Source organism: Larimichthys crocea, chromosome XI, assembly GCF_000972845.2.
Source record: "Larimichthys crocea isolate SSNF chromosome XI, L_crocea_2.0, whole genome shotgun sequence".
NCBI classification, from domain to species: domain Eukaryota; kingdom Metazoa; phylum Chordata; class Actinopteri; family Sciaenidae; genus Larimichthys; species Larimichthys crocea.
In genome coordinates, this window is record NC_040021.1 from 8,563,700 (window position 1) to 8,579,021 (window position 15,322).

Below are 15,322 nucleotides of genomic sequence, written 5' to 3' on the forward strand. Positions count from 1 at the left end.
CTTTCTCTCATGATGGAGCCTGATTTGTCATCATCTTCTAATTGTTGATCACAGTTCATGCAGGATGTGCCTACTGTATGAGGTAAGGACTTGTTCCATGACTGCTGCCTTGACTCCAGCATCATATTTTCCCCCCATAAAGTAACAACGACACTATTTTCACTCTCAAGTCTGTATTTGCTTTAATTGCTCACTTAAACTAATTCGTTCACAACTGCAAAATGATAGATCAAGCTACACCCTCTGAATTCATTATTCTAATGCATTTTGAGTACACACAATCAGTCTATTTACTTTTTTTAATGGGGGAAAAAATGAAGTCTGCAGCAACCAAGGGATTTAGAAGTGATTAAGGCTCGCGTGCATATACATGCATGCATGCACGCGCCCTCAGACATTCAAAAAAACACATTACCAAGAGTTCAAAATATCACATTTGCGCAAAAAACAAAAAAATGCAATAAACTGCGCAAAGTCAAACGTTGCAACAACTAGATCATCAATCAAACTGGATCCATTCAACTCCAAAAGGAAGAAAGCAATCACCAAACTGAAAAACACACGAGTGCACACCGTGCACCTGCTCAGGAGAAAGTCAACAAATCTTTTCTTTTTCTTTTTCTTTTTACCTGTCAATCCGTATCCCGGTGCACAAAACGTAACGAATAGCGCCAAGAGCGTCCTGCTTGCGGCTAAAGCCATAGTGAGTGTGGCGCGTTACTGCTACGGAGCGACGCACCAGCTGGATGGATGCAGAGGGCTGGGACACACCAGCCCTCCCCTCCCCTCTCCTCTCTCTTCCGATGGGACTGCTGCGTTTCACCGTCAACTTGTTGCTTCTTTAAGTTGGTGGAGAAAAAAAAAAGTTTTCCAAAAAAAAAACCCAAAATGAATCCAAAAAACTCTCCAGCCGATTTAAAAGATTACACACTATGAAGATTACTTAACAGAGTCTTCAAGCTGTGAATCAAGAGTGTTGTCTGTATATATAAAAACTTATAGATTCTCATGATTTGAATGTTTTCAAATACTATTTTTCATCTCTTCACACTACTTCCCAGCTCTTTAAACGTGCCTACAGGGTGGTGCACGGTGTCCTTGTTTTTTGGATTATGAAATAAAATTGACAGAATGTCTCCCTCTTCAGGGAACTGCACTGATTTCATCCAAAAACTGAAGGTCTGCAGCAGGTGGGGAAAAAGTCTGCAGGGTATGAGTGAGTGAGTGAGTGGCGGAATAAATCAGATATGAAGTCTGAAACCAAACCTGCTCTACCTGATTCAGTTTACTGTTTAAGAGTCTATGCTTTAATAAACGTACTTTGTGTGTTTTCATCTTAAAACCACAAAGATTTTTGTTAAAAACCTTCATGTACGCAGTTCACTTCCACCTGTCCTGCCCTGTTCCAAGTCCTCTTCTTGCTGACCTGATCCACTTCATAGGTTAAACCTTTCCATGACACCATCACTTCACCAGTTGTTAGAGAGCAGTGACTGTGAGCCAAGACTCTCAACAAATGATCTAACAGTGTGCACGATTGCATCTATTTTCCAACAAAGTTAATTCACCACTAGATGGAGCAACAAGACACATTTTCAAATGGAGTCAAATGTGAGTTTGAATTAAAGTGATGTTTTCCAGCAGCAGCAGCAATAGTTTAATTTGGTCGAGTTTATTATATGTCTAACACAGTTAATGTCTCTATTACTTTTTTGTTACGTCAATAAGATCAACTTACACATTTTTGTAGATAATAAATGTGAGGTTCTGCTTCTATCAATGATGAATATTTATAACGGTACTTGGTTTTATTATCAGATTAGGTTGCCCCCTGGGCACCTTCCTTTGGAGGTGGAGGCACATCCACCTGGGAGGAGGCCCTGGAGCAGACCCAGATCCCACTGCAGGGACTACATGTATCCTGGGAACGTCTTGGGATCTTCCAGGAGGAGCTGGAATCTGTTACTGAGGAGAGAGATGTCTGGAACGTGACCCGACCCTGGATAAGAGGAATAAAGTGGATGGATGGATGGTTTTAAATTCATTATAATACTATAAAATTTCAAAACTAGAGATCTTGTTCTTTACTCTTTCCTCTGGTTATCTCTCCCAGCGTTAACCGCAAAGCTTGAGAATTTTCTGCCTCACTGGATACTTTTGCAGCACACACAGAAGTCCTGCCAGCGATCTGACAGATGGGTAATTACTGAATCCATTCATTATCTTCTTCATAGCTCAGAGGTCAATGTATCAGTAAGAGGTTGATTTATCATTCATAGTGAATGAAATGGAACTTGACCTCAGATTTGAATGACATGGATATGATAAGCAAAGGAATCTATATCTGTGTGATCTCTCTGTATGGGCTCATTCAAACAGTATGCAGTTTTATTTGCTTGCCTGTGGGTGGTTTGACTCCAGACCAACACCTCCCTCTGTTGGACAGGGCCTTTATTTACACTGGAGGTTTTGAACATCACCTGTTCATGAATAAATAGGTTTTCACCATGCAGTAACTGCTGTGTAAAGCATTTTGGGAGCATCTCAAAGTCTTCAGGAGGCTTTTCAGTGACACAGAAGGTCAGCACAGCAGTCACCGTCAGATCCCCCAGAGGACAATAAAGTAATGAAAAATAAAGTCTGTCTGTTTTTATAGTCTGTGCCCTTAAAACCACGACTCCATAAACTCATTACTGGAGCTGATTGAGTTGACTCTCTCTCTCACACAAACACACACACACACTCACACACAAACACTACTGCGGCGATAGTGCATGAGTCAGCACAAAGCGTAATACATTTTTAAACAAACAAACAGAAAAAAAAAATCATATCGCAGCAGATGGTTATCTCTTTCATTCGCTGTCTGCAAAATGTGCAGACATGGTCACTCATATACACACCACACACACACACACACTCCAGAACTGTCTTGTCACACTGACCCGACACTAAAACCTAAAGTTATTAATGTCGGGTCCTGGGATAATAACCCTGCAGTGAGGTGACAAGATACTGGTGATGGAACGGGGCTGCTCTGCTGATACGATACAGCATCAGCAATATCAAGTTAGCCTGACTGTCCAGTTGAGTTTATATGAGTGGTGTTACAGCTAAATGAGTGTTGTGTTCCAGTTCTCTCGGCATTTTATTTATTCTCTCACCTCTAACCCTAACCCTGTCTACCAAAGGTGTTACATGTGGATTTTAGTTCTCAACATCATCTTAAAGACACAACCTATTTAACTGGTGCTGCTCCTTTGGGGTATCACATATATAGAGATGATGAATTACTGAACCAGTTGTTTCATCCCACTATTGGATCGTTCTCTAATTTTCTAGAAGAGTCGAGTGGATACAGTATTTGATAGTAACTAAAGAATAGTTCGGAAAATAGAAACACCAAGCTTTGGGTAGAAAGCAACAGTAGATATACACTCAATTGCCAGTTTATTAGGTACACCCAGCTCAAATGAATGCAGTCTACAACTAGTCGTGCATGTTTGAAAGAGATGTTGATCAACTGTATGATCATTTTGGGGGAGTTTATGCTGTTGAACTGCATATTTTATCCACCCTAGTCATATCAGAGAGGGTGGGCACATGGAAACCTGTTTTTTGCTTTCCGTTTGAACCCATTTAGGCTACAGTGACACAGTTGTTGAAGATATGTGTCAGTGTGTTATATTAAACTACATTCTCACACAGTATTTGTATTTCTGTCTGAATCTGACACAGTCTGTTCCATATCGTGGCAGGATCAATAAGCTGTGATAGCCTGAATATGTCACTGTGCTGTCAGATGAATTCCCTCAGTGCAACTGTGACACTCCTGGAAATATTACTAAAGAAACTCACAGCACAGTTTTAGTTTTTACTCATTATATGAGGTGAAATTCAGGGTCACATGCATTTAGTCTTGTTTGTCCCTGTAGCAACATCTGGTGAACCAGTGAATTATCCCTCATTCTCCTCCAGGTGAACCCCCTCCAGGACCCGACAGGTACCTGGACTCTGTTGTGAAAACTCTTGGCACAGCTGCCTGCCTGCTGGTCTTTCCTTGTAAACAGATACATGAATTACAGTGGCTCAGCCTGCAGATAACATGTAGTTTCTGTTTGTTACCAGAGGAAAAAGAAGGACTGCTGTCCACCACTGGACAGGAAGCTACTGACACTGAGTTATCCTCAACACAAAGAGGAGTTTATTTCACTCAGTACCTGTCCTGAAGAATAAAATGTAATGCTACAATAGTTTTATAAGGTCACAGAGGTTTTTAAAGCAATATTAAAGGAGGTGTACCGTGCAAGGACCAAAAGGACATGAGTATTTATTGAAACTCTGTATTTAGTTCTACAAACCCTCTACTTTTTATGAATCCACTTGTTTTAGACTGCAGTGAAGTTATAAAATATAAATCTGGGTAAGTGAACACAGGAGGGGTTTGAAAGGGTGGCTAAAGATGGAATAAATACTCCAGGTGAACCTTATCTTATCGGAGTTATGCTCCTATTCTTAAAGGAGCAGTGTGTAAGATTTAGTAGGATCTAGCAATGTGTCTGCTGATTGCAACCCTATCACCTCACCCTATCCTTCCTAGAATTAAGGAGGAACTACAGTGGCAATGTGGCGACGTGTGAAACATGTGAAAGGTGCGTATGTAGAGCCAGTGTTTAGTTTGTCTGCTCTAGGCTACTGTAGAAACATGGCTGTTCAACATGGTGGACGCACAGCATCTGTAGATACAAACGGCTGATTTTAAGCAAACATAATGAATCTTATTTTCAGATGATCATACACTTATGAAAACATAGTCATGAATATTATTTTCCTTAAATAGAGCCCCCTAAATCTTACACACTGGACCTTTAAGTTTTAGACTTAGATAATATATTTTTTCTGTTTATTTATTTCTCCTTATCTCTTTATTATTTGGGTTTAATACAGCTTGAACCTTATATATAATCCTGTGTATTCTATTTAATCTGTTTAATGTCTATGAATGTATCCTAAATTTGTTTTTCTATATACTGTAGATGAAAATGACCACTGATTTAATGATACACTGCATATATAACCCTCTGTGTCTCAATAAATACATTTAAAATAAAGAACATAAACCTCTTAAGGCATACAGTAGGCTCGATATTTGATTGTTACTCACTGAAAAAGAGGAAGGAGCAAATCTTTTCATCAAATCCCAGGACTGGACTGGACTGGACTGATGTGATCTACAGTAAAGATCCTGATCCACCATCCCCACGCTGGAAGTGAAGCCCACCCCCCGCCCTTCCTGTACAGAGTAAAACCAAGTGTAAGCCCCGAGATGCGCGACACACTCAGCAGCCACGGAGCACGAAGCGAGTAAAAAATGTTGACAGGAACCTTTAGTTAATTATTTATTTTATTTTTTTATTGTGTGAGATCAAACTAAACTACTCTACATGCTGCCTGTGTGGGAAACGATTTTTGTGTCCGGACGCAGGGAGAGGCTCACATAAAAGATCATTTAAACACAGATTGCACCAAAAAAAAAAAAAAAAGGTTCAAGTTTCATCTGTGTGGAGTAAAATTACTCTTCTGACCAGCGTGGACTAATGATGTCTCTAATGGTTCACCTGAAGACGGTCGCTCACCTGCGGGGGAAAGGTGACAGGATCGCTAAAGTTACATTCAGAGGTAGGACATCTTTATTGTGCTATAACCTGTTATGTGTTGAAAGTGAATCATCATGCTGCAGTGGTGTGCACCGATCTGATTTGTGTTAGACGACGTGATGGGAGACTGTACGGTACTGGATGCGTAAAAAGTTGGGGGAACCCCTTTCCTGGCACTGCGCTCTGATGCGCCTTTTTTTTTTTTAAATCCAATATCCAAACATAATCTAAGAATGCACAATTTAGAAAATCCAGCATTTTACACTTCTCATACACATATTTCATACATTCCTTCATATTCATATTATTTATGCTCTTATTATCACATCTTTTAAAGTCCTGCAGAAAGAATCTGCATTTGAAATACGCTTCAAGTGAATGATATTTGGTCGGTTGGATGGTTTTTAATGTAAAATCACAGCTATTATATCAGCCTTTCCAGCTGTCAGGACATCTCCTAGCCTGAATATGAATTATCAGAATATTACCTATTGATTATTATTAATAGCCACAGAAAGAAAAAGCAATAACTTGTGACATTACAGTGATTTATCATTACCGTAGCAATAAAGCAATAAAACGGAAGGGGCAGTAGGTTACAGCTGACTGGTCTGGAGATGGTATTGATTACTGGAGAGTGTTAAAGGTGGGGGTCTCCTTTATTAGGACATTTAGGGGTGAGGGGGTTGTCAAACCTCTAGCTCGCTGATGTTTCAAAGCTCCCACAGAGTCATTTTCCTGACACCTGAGCTTCTCTGTCTCCGTTCACTGGAGAGTGGATTCATTCATTGATATTGTACGCTTCTTTGTGTGTGTGTGTGTGTGTGAGAGAGAGAGAGAGAGCGAGAGAGAGAGAGCGAGAGAGAGAGAGAAAGAAAAAGAAAAGGGGAGAGGTGCGTGTGTTTGAACACCTTGGACAGCACCAGTCCACTCTGGCATGTGTTCAATCCCAGGTGATCTCCTGCTGTCAGCATCAGGATTGTGTAGGAACACCACCACTTCTTCTTTGTCTTCCTCTCTCCACTGCTCTGTAACTGAGCGTGTGTGCGCTGGAGAGAGGATGGTTTTCAGTGCTGTGCTATGTGCCGCAGTGAATCCACCAGGGTCTTGATATTACATGAGCCATGTCATCCAAGGCAACGATTAGATTGTCTACTCTTCCCCCCCTCAACGGCCCAGCTGTCAGCACAGGAGCTGCATTTCATCTGTTTGTAATTTCAAATAGCCTGAGCAAAGATGTGTGTTTGTTATGTGTGTGTGTGCATGTGTGCCTATATTTTACCCCACTTTCTGCCACACAGTATCTGATTCTGTCAGTGCTGTTTAAAATCCTGCCTTGTTGAAGACACAGGGGACATTCACATTCACTGGGTTTTACTTATGTCAAATTTCTTTTTAAAAGAAAAAGCAATAACATTCGATCTTCTTTTTAGCTGCAAAGCAGATGCCAAGATTAAAAAGAAAAAAAAAGAAAAAGGTTAACAAAATTTGGAAACAGAATTTACCATGAAAGCTTGTTAATACCTTTTACATGCACTACACACACCTGCTGAGTTAAACCGGTGTAACCAATCAGATTTGGTGTATCCTCACTGTAAAGGTTATCATACTTTATATAACATATTCTAGGCATGCTATATATTCTGGGTGTAATGACTGAAAACATATTACATTAGCCATATTTTACATCATACATAATATAAACACCTGAAATATAACTACTGTGTGCGCCTCTTGGCCACATGCAGAATCAAAGTTACACTGGGGCTGTAGTCTGCATCAATTCTCCCGCTCCTACCCACAACGCCACATTTACGTGCCCAACTAAGCTCTGGTGATGTGACCTATCACTGCATTAAACAAATATAACCTTACAAAAAAGTAGTAGATATTGATGCATTGAAGATTATTCATGATACGGTTTTAACAAACGTATTTATTACATCCTTTCTCATGTCTTTATGAACTAAAATAATCATGTATTGTATAACGGAAACACAATATAACCCATGAATCAAAGAACTGTGAGCCCTGTATTCAGATGTGTTTTCCATCCTTTGGTGCCAACAGATCTAATGGCTTATGACTGAAATCACAGCTAAAGACAATGTGACCCCATCTAAACACTCTGGTGGCATCATGTTTGACACCAGCTATCAAAATAAAATGTGATATAAATTATTGCAGCAGTGAGAAAACAGCTGAAAGTCCTAATCAGAGTAGGGTGTAATTATGATTTTGACCAGTAGGGGGCGGATGAAACAAGTTGTCAACAGTGACATGTCTCACGTTGATAACGTTAAAAAACAGCTGTTTATGAACATATCAAACATTTACGGGGAGACATTATCTTTTACTTAAAGTCGTGTTTCTGGACACCTGGTGAATGTAAGTCTCATTACTGCTTTTTAGCTCTGTCTCATACGAGATGTCTTTGTCGGTCTGCCGCTTGGCACCAAGCTAACTGTTGTAAGTTGGTTCCCTGTCATGTAACTGTAAAGGTTAGTTATTAATCAGTTTCTCTAAAACATAAAACACTGGCCAGACGGTAATTTGAGAGATTCGTCTAACCATGGACAAAAAAACAAAATAAAACATTTCTTAAATTGTGAATCTGCTGCCTAGTAATGTAGCCGGTGTTTCGGTTTAACGAGCGACCGTGTTACCTGGTGACCGTTAGCCGAATGTATCCATGGTTGTTAGTTGTAGTTAAGGCAGAAGCTGAAACGGGAAGATAACACTAATGAATATAGCTGTCAAACAAGACAAGAAAGACGAATGAATGTTATGTTTTAACAGTGTAACGTTAATTAAAAAAATAAATAAACATAGAAGCATTAATGAGGAGCGCTGCATTATCTTCCTGTCGTAACCATGACAACAACTGGCTGCCAACAGGGTTGCTCGTTAAACCCAAACACCGGCGGGCAGCCATCTTTGTTTTGGGAAACTGGTTGAAAATCTTTTTTTTTTTTTATCATTAAATAAACAGAATAACATTTTTACAGAGGTTTAGAGACACTGATGACTGGGGTTATGGCTGAGCTAACTCTGGCCTAGTTACATGAAACATAGATAAGACTACAAACCTCATACCTTTACTTCTCTGTCCTGTATTCCTAGTCTCCACAGCTCTGTCTCCTGTAGGGCTTCATACATATTCTTCTCCAACATTATTGAGTTGGCTTTGTTTTATTGTTATCTTCGGGGCACTGTTCTTTCCCTGTCAGATACAACATGTGGCGTCGACCTTGCGTACGTAACATCTCCCCACCACCGTCTTCTTTAGGGCTCATCTGTGGTTTGACGTGCTCAGGATGGGCTGTGGAAACTGGTTTTAAAATCGTTTTATTCATGAAGAAGATGGAATAGTATAGTGTTAATGTTTGAGTAATGACACTTACTCACTTTGAGGACAAGGCTTCATGTTTCTAACAAAACCTTTGTGTTTCTCTAACATCTCTGGTTAATTTAGATTTAAACCGACGGTCACCCTTTGTGATCTGAATCTATAGCGCAAGCTGGATAGTGCTGAGCAGGCGCTCTTTCCTTTCTAAGTCACCTACTATTATTTATTTGCATCAAACCTATACAAGAGATAGATAAAACTCATACAAGTATTGTCCCACTCTCATACATATATTCATACTTCTCTGTATTCCTAGTTGGGCTCTTCTCCTCAGCTCTGCTACAAGTTTTTATTGGGCTTCATAAATATTCTTCTATAACATCATTGAGTTGCTTTTTTTATTGTTACCTTGAGGCGCTGTTCTTTCCCTGGCCAAACGGCGTCTGCAAAGTAAGGCTCTGTGCTTCATGTTCCCAGGAAAGGCTTCTCTATTTGGCGAGGAGACTTTAAGTGAAAACCCTTTGGTGAGAGGCATGGGGTTTAATTAACCAGGTGAAAAATAACTCTCATGTCATCAGAGTGGTCAGCTGTGTGTCAAGTGTGTGTTATACATTTGGATATGTAGGGGTCATTAGATAACAGAGAGCAGAGAATCACGGGAAAAGGTGGGCGAGAGAGAGAGAGAGAGAAGTGCAACAACAGATCAGACCCATTGTACACTGAATCACCACAGCGCCCACCACATGATTAGTTTAATTTAAAACAATTCTGGTTTCGGTTGAAACACTATTTTATAGCTAAAGGGTTGAAGGAACCGTTTATATCTGCATTAGGAATTACTTTTCTACAGATGGAGAAATCATTTTATTACCATCTTCACATCCTGAAAATGAGTTATCTCTTACTTCTCACGCCATTTAAAGACAGAAAGAAGTAGAAGTCTTCTTCTACTCGCAGTATTTGCGTCCCTAGTCTCTTTAATCGCTGTTGGTCATGCCTAAAGCTGTCAGTAGAGCTTCCTGAGTGCTTTCAGCTCCAACAGCTTCCTGTCTGGAGAGGAAGGGGTCTACCAGGAAGCCTCAGCCCCTCCTGAGCATGTCAAACCACATCTGACTCTGAGAGAGGCTGGTGAGAGAGAGAGATGTTATGTATGTAAGGCCGACTCCACATGTTGTATCTGACAGGGAGGAGACAACACACATAATCCAGAACATCTACAATATTTTGAGAAAGTCAAAATAACATTAAATCAGTGAATCAGTTGGATTCGCGTAGAGTTTCCTGTCCAGTCATGCTTAAACTGCTTCGTTATCATCTGCTACCACTGATAATTAAAAGAACGTTCTTCAAAGCAGAGACATCAGAACTTAATTGATTTTGTGTCAGGTCTTTTATGAATGCTTGCTGTTATCTGAAACTCTTGGCTTTATCAAACAGCGACACTCCAGCTCCTGTTGCTCACAGCCTGCAGGATCACACACACACACACGCACACATACTGTGGAGTTAAATTAAATTTAAATTAAATTAGAAATTAAAACATGATATCCGCTTTTAAGATATCCCCCTAAAGCTTGCTTTCTTCTTCTGTCTTGTCACACACTATCTATCAGACCTCTTGACCCCCATGCTGCTGCTTGGACAGTTTGTTTGTCGTCTTTTTAACTCTAAAGCTTCAATATGCTCTGAACTGAAACGAAGCTTTGTGCAATCTTCTGTATCCTACACGCATTTTAAATTCCTTCTCGTCACTGTGGCACAATGAAGCTTTTTTGTGTACATCCTCTGCTGGAGCAGGTATTTACTGTTGCATTGTACCTATTTAGGATGTGTACACACCGTCTATTATTTGGCTCATAAATTGGTCAGGAAATAAGACTAAATTAAATCACAGGATGGAACAACAAATATGAGACGCACAGAGGCATACAAGGAGACTCTGATTACACCCATGAACATTGAGGCACATCCACATAAATAAATGCTCTTCACTTTTCTATTCTACACTTTCTGCTTTTGTACAAGTGATGAAAAGTGTATTAAAAAAGCACCTCTGTGCTCCTCTTTCACTCTTCTCTCAGTCTGTCTGCTCGAAACAAAAATGTTCTCTCCGTTCTTTTCTTTCTTTCACCAGAGGTCAGTTGGTTCAATGCCGCTCCGATCTCTCAGCTCTCGATTGCTTTATTTCCCTCTGTTTCCACCCGAGGCCTAAAGGCATCCTGATTAGCAGAATGTTGTTTCTAGTTTGGTGTGAAGTACCTTACATAAGTTTCACATGATCTACTTCTATAAACCCACGTCTCAGTTAGATGAAAACACCGGTATGACAGCGATGCCTCTGTTTTGAATAATGTAGGAGGGATATTGTCTCTCTCGCGCTTTGACATTTATGTGTTTATTTTCTCAAAATTATTTCAAAGGATGTTGTCGTGGGGAATCAGGAGTGATGGGAAAGTCAAACTGTAATGAGGTTGTTGAAGCATAATACAGTTTTTAGTTTAACGTGTTTGTCTCAGTCTTCTTCAGAACTCTAAAAGATCGTGAATCTACTTTGAACACGAATACTATGTCCAAGCCAAGCAGGATCTATTTATTTCTAATCATGAGGCTGTAATTAACTTTGTAGGTCCTCGTGGGTGTGTCAGTACACATGGGCTCAGTTCACATGCACTCAAACAACCATCAACACCTACACAAAGCCGAAGATACACAAAGCAAACTACAGTGACAAAGCAGGATGGACACAGCAGTCCGGCACCATTCATGAACGTCACAATGCAGCCAGGTGAACACAGGCTGTGGCACGCAAGAGTCGGTCAGGTGTCTGTCCAGTGAATAGCTCTCTGGCTTGCGTATACACTTGAACACACACTGCACCCAGAGATGATTGTGTCCACGATTATTTAAGGTGATCATGTGGAAATCCTACACTGTTTTTATGAGTCTCTTTTCTGTTATTTTGGTTCTGCTCACGTCTTTTTTCCTCTCTCTGTTTGCCCCTCTGTTTTTATGTCGCCACGTGACTCATGTTGTAGACGTTTAATTATCTGTATTTCTTTTCCGTCTCCTGTGGCTCCACACAGACGGTCTCATTTGTGTGTTTTTCAGGTACTTAGGGCATTAATTTGTCTTTTCGCTGATATTTAATGTGACAATTGTAAACAGATGTGAGACGGTAATGAGAGCATTTTGTTTCTGATCTATTTGCCTAAATGTGACGATACACTCGTGCATCAAACCTGCATCAGACGTAGAAGAAGTATTCAGATCCTATACTTTAAAATACTATGTTACAAGTAAAAATCCAGCATTAAAAAATGATTTTTCATTTTAAACATGAGTCATTATACAGAAAAGACAATTGGTTATCAAGAAAACATGAGAGAACATCGTCCATGCAGAAAGTAAATAAGACAGAAGACAACAGAAAGAAAGAGACCCTGCTTAATGCATCGGCTTGTAAGTAGTACTGTTGTTGCTGCTCCAGGTGGAGTTAGATTTAACTACCTATACAGGAAGGCAGTTTTGTCCACTGGTTACCGAACTAGGGCCCCATTAAAGGTCACAAGATGAATCTGAGAGGTCTGAGATTATTAATCTGACAGTTGAAAAACAACAAGGTTCTGCTTTCACAAATGAATTTTGATGGACTGTGACACCGAATCTTTGCCTTTTATTGTGAAATATTGTAAAATCTTGCTCACACTGAAATGACAGTAATTTCAATGTCATTACTGAAGACTTGATCTGTTTCTAACCTCTACATTAATCCTCGCCTTCCAGGTCTGCCCTTCTACAGCCACGTGGCAGAGAACTGTGAGGAGGTGGCGCACTTTAATGAGGTCAGTGTCTTCATTTCCCCTGTCCCTACACTCTCCCACCTTGATGAACGACAGATCAGCAGTTATCTCTTAACTTAATAGAAACCGCAGCCCTCCTGTCTTCACCGCCGATAACAAGGCTGCAGGTTTTTATTGATGAACCTGGTGAGTCAGTAATTAAGACATTACGGGTGGGTAATGAAGTCATTTGGTACTTTTAAGGTACGTCTGTTCTTTGATTTAAGTGATGACATTAATCCAAGTCAAACTTAACAGCATGTGTTATTAGACATAGGCGGGTACAGGGACATTTTACATTTAACACCCACGCAGTCTTATTAGGTTACTGCTATTAAGGAAGCACCTCTGAACCGAACTGATATTAACTAATGAATTCATTAGAAGAGAGCTTGCAAAAACAAATTGATACCTGTTTGCGTTTTTAGTATTTGAAAACAGCTTCCTTGTAAACAGTTTACAGTAAACACACTTTATTTATTTAGAATAAAGAACATCTATTGCACCAGACACAGCATTGTATCTTTAAATATGATATGATAATAATAATAAACTTTTTTATTCATTTTAGTAGTATAGTTTTTTTTTAAAGTTATTTTTTAAGTTTATCAGCTTCACTTTCTGTGCACATTTTTCCTGATGCTGTAGAGTTTTAATGAATTAGATATAGTACATATTAATATAAAACAAACACTTTAATTAATAATATGCTTGATTACATTTATGTTATTAAATTATCCTTGTAATTACCGTAACTCATATTGTCCAGCTGCTGTTTACATTTGTGAACATGTGTAAACAGCAGTTTACAATTGTGCTAGAGGCAGGGTACACCTTGTACAGATAGCTCATGGAAACATATTTGCCCGCAAGTTAAAATCTTAAAAAAGCAATTTAAGTGCATTGTTTCAGGTTTGCTACAGGATTTCCTGCGTTGACACTTAACATGAAACGAGACGCATAATCATCCAATAAAGGCGTGATTCATGAAATACTGCACGCAGACACATATCCGCACAAATCCAGGACTTTCATGCTCCGACACGACAGTGCTAACCGCTGAGCCAGCCAAATATCACGTCTCATCCCCTAATTAATGTTCAATCCCAAAAATCTTACTGATACTTGCTTGTAAATTGCCGATGCCCTGCCAAGTGTCTCCTAATGGTCCTCTCCTGAGTGCTCATGGTCTATCAGAGTCTGAGAAGCGAGGCAGAGGTAGTAGCCTTCACCCATGCATGATATTGAACACTTCCTCTGTTGTAATTAAACTTGACAATCCACACTATGTTGCTGCAGGAAGAAAGAACTACACATTTTTTTTGTTTTTCACTTTAAAAAAGAAAGTTTAAAAACTGAACCCCCAAAAAAACCAAACAAAAACAAACAGCATAGACCTGAGTAAGCCTCTAGGATATAAAAGATTTCACTGGAGCCCCTTTGCTGCTGGTCGGTCAGTGTCTTTTCACCATGACTGCTGAGGGGTTGTGGGAAATGTTCCCGGTAGGATTCATTCAGGCTCCTGGATTTAAATGCAGAGAGTCACACATAGGGAGCAAGAAAGAGATGAAGGGTACGCGATCAAGAAAGAAGCGCTAGATGATTTCCACAAAGAGCGCAAGCAACAGAGACAGAACAAGAGAGAGGTAGGGGATGAAGTCAGGGAACGAAATGAGGAAAACAAAAGAAAGAGAGCATCACACACATACAGTGTCTTCCTAGGGGAGCTTTGACTACAGTTTTTTTCTCTCCTCTCTGAGCCGCTTGCTTTTACAAAGAACAACATTTTCCCTTTGATGGGCTCACAAGCAGAGGGCTGCTTCCTTTGCAGATAACCAGGGTTTTTTGTTTTTAGTCTAATCAGGAAAATGCCTGAATGGCTGGATGCATTTGGCCTCTTACACACTCAACACACACTTACACGCTCCCTGCAGAAATAATGTTGTTTTTGTAGCATCATGGGTGAAATGTAAGCGAGCAAAAGCAGAATCAAGGGAGAAATGTGTCAGAAATATTTACAATGTTGCGTTACATTGTTCCCGAAGGCCGGACTACTGTAGCTGGTGTAGCAGGCTGATATGTGATCTCTTATGACAGCTTCACCCGATCGGTCCTGTAGTGCTCGGGCGGTCATTAGCTTCACTCAGCATCAATAAAATGTCCAGGCTTCCCTCTTGGGACAACTTGTGCTTCCAGTAGTTCCTGGTGTACATTTGTATGTGTGTATGTTGCTGGTTTCCCTTCACCCCAACAAACACATAAAGCAATTCCCCATCACATCCTGCTCATATGACATCTTCATCCTCAGCACTGGAACATTTGCATGGCTCAGTAAGCTCAGTCCAGCCCCTGGAATTGAAGGCCATTAGCATAGAGTTGTGTGTCTTATTGCTTTATGCATGGAGTAGCAGGACGCCTTTGAACTATCATGCAGATAGACTGGATGGGGAAATCTGTATTCATTATTCATTCCATGG

The 15,322-nt window shown here is 40.1% G+C and overlaps 2 protein-coding genes across 7 annotated transcripts in view; one reads left to right on the plus strand and one right to left on the minus strand.

Annotated features, from left to right (window-relative positions):
* Positions 1-858, minus strand: part of fndc1 (fibronectin type III domain containing 1) — a 37,243-nt gene extending 36,385 nt beyond the window's left edge. The window contains exon 1 of the mRNA XM_027284284.1: positions 630-858. Coding sequence (XP_027140085.1) covers positions 630-702 — 73 coding nt within the window. The 5' untranslated portion in view covers positions 703-858. The remainder of the gene's footprint in view (positions 1-629) is intronic.
* Positions 859-5,297: 4,439 nt separating this feature from the next.
* Positions 5,298-15,322, plus strand: part of otofa (otoferlin a) — a 76,102-nt gene continuing 66,077 nt past the window's right edge. For 4 of the 6 annotated variants that reach the window (XM_027284446.1, XM_019271164.2, XM_019271168.2 and 1 more), the window contains exons 1-2: positions 5,300-5,679; positions 12,790-12,848. In XM_027284446.1, the coding sequence (XP_027140247.1) occupies positions 5,598-5,679; positions 12,790-12,848 (141 nt within the window). In that variant the 5' untranslated portion in view covers positions 5,300-5,597. Of the gene's footprint in view, positions 5,680-12,789; positions 12,849-15,322 lie in introns of all 6 variants that reach the window. The other 2 variants (XM_027284447.1, XM_027284448.1) reach the window with 2 other exon arrangements.